This window comes from Diadema antillarum, unplaced genomic scaffold (genome assembly GCF_040938485.1).
Source record: "Diadema antillarum isolate AM-2024a unplaced genomic scaffold, OU_Dant_1.0 scf00000226, whole genome shotgun sequence".
NCBI lineage: Eukaryota > Metazoa > Echinodermata > Echinoidea > Diadematoida > Diadematidae > Diadema > Diadema antillarum.
This window is the reverse complement of record NW_027271115.1, coordinates 2766393-2776777: the sequence shown is the minus strand read 5'-3', so window position 1 is coordinate 2776777 and position 10385 is coordinate 2766393. Positions and strand designations below refer to the sequence as shown.

The window sequence follows — 10385 nt, the reverse complement described above, 5'->3', positions numbered from 1 at the left end:
GTGTAGGCCTATTGTATTGATTGTAACGTTAACAACACTAACACGTTACAGTTAGAGCGTTCCCCGTTCTAACGTTAGATTTAGAAATAGAAAACTAAAACAAACGAGCAAAATCTTTAAGGGCGTAGCCTATTTCTACGCCTACTACAGTTTTACATTAAACGAGGGCAATTTTGCAATAAATCTTGTTATTCACCGACTTAGCAGACTTAGCAGACTTACCGCTTTCATGCAGACCGGCCAGGCTAGAACTTTATCGCTTCGACGCCATCTTAGCTAGATCCGCTCCTTTATGCAGTACACAACGTACAGTCAGTGCAGTCGATCGAGTCGTATTGTACAGTGTAGTGGACGATACCATACCAAGCCTAGAACGAATGCGCACGTACTGTAGGCCTACGCACATCACGCTGCTAGGGCAGCACCAGCCAGCCAATCAGACAGATCCATCCGTACAGGTACGTAAGCGCACATCTCCTTTCCCGCCAATTGTGCATTGATTATGGTCATAATTTATGCATAGCACGAGTGTGCGCTAGAAGCGCACGCACAGGGCACCACTGCGTGCGTTGTGGCCGGCCGCGGCCGTCATGTCACATGCGCTGCTGACTTGTAGAGTACGAGTGCGGTGTTTAGAACGTGTTTACGAGGCGTTCTAAATGTTAACGCGTCTGTTTACCCTGACAGTAGAAGTGTTTAGGCCTAACCAACAAACATTTGGGTAATGCCCTAAACCATGAACGAAATCATTAACAAAGGCAACTACCATTTTTTTCTAGCAGTTAAAATATAGGACTGTACATGCGAAACAAAAATTTAAATTTATTACAGTTGTATTACATATTTTTAGGTTATGCTTTTTCCTTATTGATTAGGCATTTCCATGAAAGGCCTAAAACATGAATTATTTTAATAGTGCATCTTGATGTCGTAACAGTTTCCACTTCCTCGTGATAAAAGGAAACTACGAAATTGCAATTCACACGCCATTTCCAACACTTCTCCATATATATATGGACATATTGAGATTAACATAGCGTGACCAGAATAAACACTCCAACTAAACACTCCAAGCTAAACACTTTAACTCTCAATACTTTACACGTGCTATACACACCGGGTGTTTAGATGTTAAACAAAGTGTTTAGATTTTTAACGCTGTGTTTAGTTCATAAACATGTCGCATGTCGCATTTTTTACAGTGTAGAGAGTATACTTGTTTCAAAATAGATGATAAATCGCGGAAATCTGTACTGTGCCTTTGAGACATTCCGCAGGTTCCTGTAATTTTTATTTCCCCTAAATTTAGTGTGTAGCACCCATTGCCTTTGTGTGCTTTGAGTGGGTTAGGATTATAGGGCCTACACACTGGTCCGAGACCCTGGCACAGATAGTGTAAAATAAGGCCGTCTAAGGTTACTATAGGGACAATCATCTTACTAGTTTTAGCCCCTCCCCCAAAAAATACAAAAACAAACAAACAAACAAACAAACAAACAAACAAACGACAACAACAACAAACAAAAATCAAGATTACCGGTAATTATAAAAACAAGTAGCATTCATTTGTATTTCTCTTTTTAACCCCTCCTTTTCAAACCTAAGTATTATCAGGGAGGTGGAAGCACCTCCCTGGTATAATTATTCCATTGACACTGAATCAATGCAATGGTCAAGTGGCTGTCATTTATATTTCATTTTTTCTTAAATATCTGCAAACTTTTGCAATAGAGTAATGCAGTAGATTCACTTTTTGTTACTTATACTTTGTTGTTTCTATTAGGCCTATAACACCGCACAATATAAGTTACAAAAATATGGGATGAGAAAAAAAGATGTATCTTTTCCGACACCGTTTTAGGAATGCATACGGTAACTTCAGAGGAGAGGCATTATTCAGATGGGGAGTTTTTAAAATCTATTTTCTTGATAATGAAACAGTCCTAAACAATGGAAATTATCTATGAAATATAAAGCGAAATCAGACATATAGGCATTTAGAAACTTAAAACCGTTAGTATATGGACCATCAACCACCGAGGGTTGTTATTGAGGGCTCGTCTTATTCTTCACCGTCTATTATGGTGTTTAGCTTTTGACTGGATTGCAGTTATAGGCCTTATAACTTGAAAGCAGATCAATCAAAGAAAAAAAAGTTTGAAGAAACACCACTGTTTCCCTACTTGGATCAAGGTTTAGTAATAGTCTATTTTTCAAAATCCAGCCCAACACATATCAAAAGATGACTGATGCAAACCGTGAGGTGATTTAGTTGTCACGGCGACTAATGAAAATGAGGTTACAGGAACGCAATGTATAGGAACGATAGAGGAAGTTCATGAGAATATATCATAATAGTTGATACAATCATCGTAATCTGGTAATAGTCTCGCGCGTTGAGCTGGGACACCACGTGGGCTGAAGCACATCTCGCGGGCCTCGCTGTTTGTCCCATGCAAATCACGGTGTCCTTTCAAACGATGTTGACGTGCTGCACAGTGCGGACACCCTGGGGAAAATCCATTTGTTTTGAACCACAAAAACAAGAAAATCCCGCGTAGAACACACCCACCGCATCCACGCTCCGCGACTGCCTAATCAATATTGATTGACAAGCATCATTGACCAATCACAGATAAGAGCGGCTATCGGGTTATCTGTGATTGGTCCGGATGGAAGAATGACGTCTGTCGACCTAGGATCCTTGCCTTGACTTATTCCAAGCCAGCAAACTTGTTATTGTTTGCGGGAACCGCAAATTATGAGGTATATCTAGATATCTCTCGATAAGAGACGCAACGGTATAAATACGACGCGAGCTCTCTTCTTTCTCTCACATGGAAGATTTGACCGTTATCGTAGAAGTCCAAGACGTTGTGTTTTTAATTCCTTGCTGGACACTTCTATGAGCAATCGCTACATTTCCTTTTTGCCAAAGCAGGAGTATACTATCTCAACACTTGGAAGTCAAATTTGCCGTCACGGAAAAACAAACAAGTTTCTACGTTGGTCCTTCTCATCAGCGATATATCGCATAACAAAAAATTGTGCGACATCACCAATTTTCCATCTTGTCTAGTTTGCAGCCAAGCACCAAGATGAATGTTTGTCACTTCCATCTCCTTGCAGCCATCCTGTCCGTCTTCATAGCAATGACTACAGCAGGTAAAGACACACAATGCCTTTGTGCTTCAAACGAGTCGCATGGTTAGGTTAACAGGTTGATAAATGAGAATATGTTAGTGTGAGTAATTCGTGCTTCATTTCTTTCGTGAAGCGATGCTGCCTTCCTCCCCATTTCTCTTCTATTGTCATATGAAATTCTTGCCTTCTGTGTGTTGTTTTCCGAATAAATGAATGCGATTCTTCTCACTGTGAGTCTATGTAGTGTAGATGGCCACACGTTCTAGTGTGTAGCTATGGAGCTATAGTATAGTGGCTCCACGGTGTAGCAATCATGCCGTTTTACTATCTGGGTCCAAACTCCGTGTTTGTTCTTGGAGTGGGACGTGTGACGTGGTGGTAAAATCATAAGTGTTCATGGTAATTGCGTTATCGGCAATCAAAGACTGCTACAAACTGTAAATATTTGCTTGGGTGCACGTAATTTACTCTGTGTCATGTGCGGGATGGAACCTACATTTTTTGTCTGGTGCCAGTGCAGTGCCAGTGCAGTGCAGTGGTAGTAGTCATATTTTTATGTTGACTGTTCTCAAACTTACCGGCATTATCGTAGAGTTGATGCTATGAAGATTTGTACGTTTCGGCTAGAACGGACGTTGATCTTAAGGTTCCGGGTTGTAGTTTTTATGTTTTTTTATGTTTTTTGTTTGTTTTGTTTTGTTTCCAACGATACATCTCGAACATAATTTATGCTATATTCTAGTTAGGAATACACCGCATCCATCTCTACAAATTCTTTACAGAGATGCAAAGATATACGATTCCACTTCAGTCAGATCTGGTGAACTGCATCTGCTCGAACATGTGACGATCTGACCTCATCTGTTCCCAGGGTCGTGTTTCTCTGTGAGGTCTTGTTTGGCCCAACCAGCTGCCAATAATTCCTTAGTCTACTTTGCATACTGCAGGTTTCCATCTCGGACTTCAGGAGATTTACTAGACACTAGTCTAGTATTCTTTGTTTGGGATTTGAATCTTGGCAAACATGGTAGATAATCAACATAACTTTTTAATGTCAGGATTTCATTGACTTCATCGGAGAGTGGCATGGTTTGTTAGAATATTTCTTTTGCAGATGACTGTGAAGATGCTTCGTCACTTTCGTGTGAAATTGGGACATGACTTTAAGTCTTGGAAGTTAGACTAGCATTCTCCTCTTGTTTGTCACGATTCGTCAGAAGAGTTGAAAACATCATGAAGGTGCAGTTACTAACTCGCTTCAGTGCTCGCCTTTTTTCGCTGACCTGGGAATTTGGAAAGGCGGAGGCCCCTGATTTTATTTGCGCAGTCCTTTGTCCTTACAAATTTCTCACAGTAGAGTTAACTTCTCTCGGGATATTTTGTCGCAGTATATATGATATATTTCCCCTAGTCTTGTATCTGGATTTAGAATTACCCGTGATTATCGTCTCGCAGATCATGTTTTATTAAAATAAACACATTCCCCGAGTCTGAAGAGTAATCGAAGGAATGCACCTATTTATTTTGCAAGCATAATTATTTTGTTCTTCCCGAATAATATGAATTATGCCAACAACTATACTTGCACCAGGTCTATCGTCGTTGCCAAATACCAGACCCAAGTCGACATTTTTAATAAGGTGGTATATATAAAGTGGCCACGCCCATCTAAGAGAGAGGGAGAGGGATAGTGTTTCTAGGCCGCCTGCGATCTGTGTTATCACAGCAAATAACGCATGATGTCACGTTTCAGTTTCCAAATAGTCGTTGACATCAGAGCTATTGCAAATACAATAAACAATAATAAAAATTTGTTTTCCTGAGTGGATGGCATCGTCTGTCGGGCACCGCTGGATATGTCATTCCACGCTTGCTACGACGTGATTTGTTCTATATAAGTTTATCATGGACCAGGGAGGTGAGACCTCACCTCCCTTGTTCTATCATGGACCAGGGAGGTGAGACCTCACCTCCCTGCATGGACCTAAGGTCCATGGTTCTATCCATGTCGATATTATCGATGGTCCGTTAGCTGCATGCTGGCCTTTACAGAGTCACAAGTTAAATGTATTTTAATGAGCACATGTTGAAAGTGATCATTTTGTAAGGCAAATTTGTTTTTCTTTTTTCTTTTATAAAATGGAAGAATGACAGGTTCAACAAATCTTATATTTATTTGGACATGTTCAGAAATGTTTTGTTTTTATTTTTACATGGATTTCCTCCCCCTCCCCCCCCCCCCAAAAAAAAAAAACCCGGAAGAAATAGCCTATGATATGTTCATGCACGTTGATGTCTGCATTTTGGTTGAACAATAATTGTGACGATGTCGAAAGGATTGTCGGACAAGGCAAATAAACGACAAACAGCTATCATTGTGCATACAAATTTTGGAGCGTAGGATTTTATGTTCTATAAAAGACGTCAATGGGAAAATGATGAACTGCGTTAGGCCTATTTATTGGGAGTGTAACCAACACAGAACAGCGGTGAATATTCAGAGAGGTGACATACGTAGAGTCTATATTGTTTATTGACTTGGTCCCGAATGATGAGATCTTGGTTACTCGGGAAGTAAGGAGTGGAATAGGGAAAGGCGTGCTTCTTGGACAAACAAGAACTAAATTTAGAACCTATCGTGTAAATACGATCACGGGCTGAAAGGATTGTGTTTGTGTATTAACCTTCCGAAGTATTTTTGAGAAGCGGAAGATAGAAAGGGAGAGAAACGTAGAAGAGATAAGCACATCATGCACCTCTCTCAGTAAATTTTCAAACCTCTCCCCATCCCCATCCCCATGACCGTCACCCTCACCGTCATCTCCCCCTTCGCCTTGTAAATGACCCTACCCCTTCCTGCTATAGTAATCACGTTGACCTCACGCTCTCGAGTTCACCTTCACTTCCCGTCCAGCCCTCCCCTCAACATCAAACCTGAAAGTCACCTTGCCAGTGATGCCACGTGTCGGCACAAAACGTGTGTTGGTTATTCTCGATGCTCCCTTGCCCTGCCCGCATCCAGGGGCGTCAAACTGAGGGTGATGGAGAGGAGGGGGGGGGGGGGGGGTATTATTTCACACGGGCACATGCCACAAATCATCAATGCAATATCTATTTTTTTTTCCTGTCTCTCTTTCTCAAACATCGCTGTTTTTATGGTCAGGTTGATTTTGTTTTCCCCCGGCATGTTTCTTCACAGTAGAGCAGTCATTGCTGCAGGCTTTCTTATCTGAAATACTGAGTCATGTCACAAAAGTTTGACACGAGTCATTGCTTTACCCTGCAGCTCTATTATACAATACGAAAATAGCTCATACCAAACATAGATATAACAAGGATGTAGCACTGTGTAATAGCACCTCTTTAGCGGTTGTCCCTCGTCATTCTCGTAAAGTCATATTAAACGGGTTACTGTGTACTGTTGACGCGAAGTTCGCACGAGTTACAGTTGTAGAATGATTACTCTTTATAAATTAGGGTGAACGGTGTATGAATGTAAGCATGATCTCATGAAAGCATTCTTATTACAGTGTATTGTCTTTTGTCTCTTTATTGCACAGTTGCACCGGACAACTTGTGGCCCTTTGACCTGTTGGACGTGCCTCCCGAGGAGCAGGCCCAGCAGCAGCTTTTGGAAGGAGACTCGCAGACGTCAACGGCCGGAGCGACGGCGGAGGAGACCCTGGAAGCCATCGAACGCGAGACGTTCCGTGAGATCACCGAGCACGAGCTCCTCAAGGACCAGCGCCAATACACGCCCCGGAAGTGCTGCAAGATCGGTAAGAAGGTGGCCGACAAGGGCTTCTACTGCAACATCGACCTGATGCAGGTGGAGAAGAAGAACAACAACGTTTACCGCCGCAAGATGAAGTTCCAGGGCGCGGACAGCACGGCCATGGCGCGTTCGTACAAGTCTCTGCTGCTCCGCGTTGAGAAGTGTTACCCGAACAAGGCATCCCGTTCCATGTTCTCCAAGTGTTGCGAATGGCAGCTCCAGATCATCACGGATCTGGACAACTGCAAGTTCCTGGAGACGCGGGAGGCCAGGAGAGAGTGCAAAGAAAGAGTGAGGGCGCGCGAGGGGTGAACGCGGACTGACTGACGGTCAGAGACCAGTTTGTGACTGGTCTTGAGGACATTGCACAGACATTTAACCTGTAAATTATCAACTCTTGAAAATGAACATGGTACTGAGAGAAAGTGGTGCATGCTCTCAGAGAGTTAGCAGTAAGGCTTGGACATTGCCTTGGGACCTTGTAGACCGAGGTTATAGGAGTGTCTTCTCTCTTCGGAACTGTTCTATCAAGATATGTCGAGAAAGGATCCCGGGTTCGGGTGTAAAAGAGAATTGCAAAGTAACCTTAGTGGGATGATCAGCTCCCTTGGCCATGTCACCAATAAGGTGACGAGTATCTAGTGCAAGCTTTGAAGGAGATAGGATCAACTACAGCTGTATCGCTCTTTCTTTCCGTACAGGTGTATGTGATCCTTGTGTAGATCGATGTAGGCCTAATGGGTTTGGAGCATGATCGTAGGATTATAACTGAGATGGTTTTCACTAAACTTAAGGTATTTTATACATCCAGTGCCTTGCAGTCATGTTACCAGTGTGCCTTCGGACTTCACTGTTCAAATGTTGGAGGGAGAATTATTCTGAAAAATGGAAAGGAAGCAATTGATCCTTTCAGTTTATCGAAGGATGTGGTATGTTAATTTTCAAACTTTCCTTGGCGACACCGAAAGATTATCACTGCCAGTATTTACATTTTTTTCAACTTCCTGTATTCTGGTGTACATAGCTATACATGTAGATATGGATGTACATGATATAGTAAGTGACGTAATTAACGATCATCGCCTACGAAAAACGGAGCACTTTATATCATTTCATTCTTTTTTTTTCAAGGTTTACAATAACAGTCAAATTTAAGCTGTACAGTACATGTATATGAAATTATTGAATCCGATTCGAAAGCATTTCCACACTTTGCCTAATTTGGGAATGAGTGATAATTCATTTTCGAAAACCAATGGCGGCACTTCCAGAAAGTTTATCGCAGATGCGAGATGAATGGTCAACTTGAGGATAAAGGAAGTGATAGAGCAGGCTGCATGTGAAAGGAAACACTTGAAAATACCAGCTGGGTGATTTTGTTAATTTCCCAATTTTGTGTCCGGAGGGATACAATTGTGTTTGACGTCACTCTCGTATATACTTGGAAAAGGAGAGGTTGTTTTCTAACCTTGTATTTGCCCTTTTTTATTGTGATTGCTTTGTCCTTCTGTGGTTCATAATGTTTTATGAGGTTCGGTCCAAAGGAGAAATAAGTCCATAGGTCAGTCCAGTCAGAGGCAATGAGCCGTACACATCCATAACTCTTGAGGCGTTTGTTGAATAGCTCTGGTCAATTATGTTTGGCCTGGTCCCCGGTCTTTACTTTGTTTTTCTCGCCAAAGTGACCTCGCCTGAAGCGGATGATTAGTGAGCGATTCTGCGAAACGGCAAATTTTCAATGAAAGAATAGTCCCGTGAACTAAGAAAATTTGAATTTTATGATTACACAACGTAAAGAAAACTTTACGAAGTCCCCCCCCCCCCTTCCCCCAACACAAAAGAAGGGAAAAATGAAAATTAGAAGACTGCTTACTAGCGTATATTTCAGAAGAAAAAGAAATCCACTCCCAGGTGAACCGAATTGACTATGGCCAAATCCATCGACTCATAAAAGGTGACCTGACCTTTGGGTGCTTAACCTCTTATATCTCTGTTTGTAGCAGAACAGATTTCTTTAAAGAAAAAAAAAAGAGGATTAAGAACCAGAATTGACTGCTTTGAAAGACCGAAGCGATGGGTGCAAATAAAATACTTTGCAGAACTCAAGGATTTTCCTTGTTTACTGACATTTACTGACCACAAAAGGAAATTACACACTGAATTTGCTGCTCGACGAAGTCGTAACGCAGTTGGTAATTTGTTGTCGTTACAGGCACCAACTCCTGAAAAATTATGTCACTTTTAGGAAGGATTTGAAGGTGTGAAGTTCTTTCCCTCTCGTTCACTCTTCCATTCACCCTTATTCACTCTTTTTTTTACAAACTAAGTGTCTGCTAAGGCGCGTTACATGGAGTTTTTTATATCAAACTAAAATAATATTGCTCCCCAAAATAAAAACAACATGAATTTCATCTTGCAATAAAACGCCATGCTCACAATGCTTTGGAGTTCAATACAACATGTGCAATGACACTTAAAGACTGTCAGATGTAGATGGTTAGAGATTAGACCATCATGTGGAAAATATTTACCCCCCCCCCCCATTTCTTTTTTTTTTTCTGTCGGTCTTTCTCTCCCCCCCCCCCCCCTTTTCTCTTTTCTACCTCTCTAAAAGGGGAACGTTCATAAGAACGATCAAGGCACCTTTTCTTTCTGCCGAGCGTACATCAATGCTACAGTGTGAATCAATGTCAAAACATTTTTCTCCACGGGAGCATGCGACGGTGTACTCGAATACTCGAAAATTGATGAATCCTATGCCTTGCTTCTGAAGTGGTACTGTAATAAAAAGTGTATTCTTTTATACATGATGCATATTTTGATTTGCCTTCCCTGCTGATGATGTACAAGTGTGTTGGCACATTGATATCGGTGTATTTTCAGTAGGGTAATAGTAACTGTTTATGGTGATGCGAGTCATCCTGAAATATATGTTTCTGCTTGGTCTATTGTTTGTGTGTGCGTATGCTCATGTGCGTGTGTGTGTGCGCGCGTGTTTGCGTTATTGAGTAATGTCTAAAATAGGTGTTGCTTTATGACGTGAGATGCGTTCCTTTGGTGTTATGCTGCATGAAGAACCCATCGACCCTGACGACAGAATCGTGATTGCGAGTTTCTTCGTGGATGCTGTGAAACGTGTGGGGGCGCGTGACAGCTAAAACGGGTTTTTGTAGAGGTTATTGCTTTGTTGTGTGCGCGTGTAATACTGTTTTACATGGCTGAATTTCCATAGCTTGAAGTCATTGTGCCCTGGAAGCTTTTGTTGAAAACACTCTATGCGTGTCATGATTGCATGGCTACATTCCGAAAGACCCTTGAACCATCTGCGGAGAGGTAGCTTTGTAAGATAAAAGACAAATACGAGTATATTGTTCAGGAAAACAAAAGACAGCCCGGGTAAACAAATCGAGGCGACGAAAACGAAAGGTGTTGTTTCCTAGACCCGTTTGATTTAGCAAGTTGTAAT

At 41.7% G+C, this 10385-nt stretch overlaps 1 protein-coding gene across 1 annotated transcript; it reads left to right on the top strand.

Moving 5' to 3' along the window:
- The first annotated feature begins 2760 nt into the window (after window positions 1–2760).
- LOC139724743 (uncharacterized) lies at window positions 2761–8732 on the top strand. Its single transcript, XM_071635866.1, has 2 exons — window positions 2761–3165; window positions 6705–8732. The coding sequence occupies exons 1-2, from the start codon at window positions 3099–3101 to the stop codon at window positions 7229–7231; spliced, it is 594 nt and encodes a 197-aa protein (XP_071491967.1). The 5' UTR covers window positions 2761–3098; the 3' UTR covers window positions 7232–8732.
- Window positions 8733–10385: the final 1653 nt, after the last annotated feature.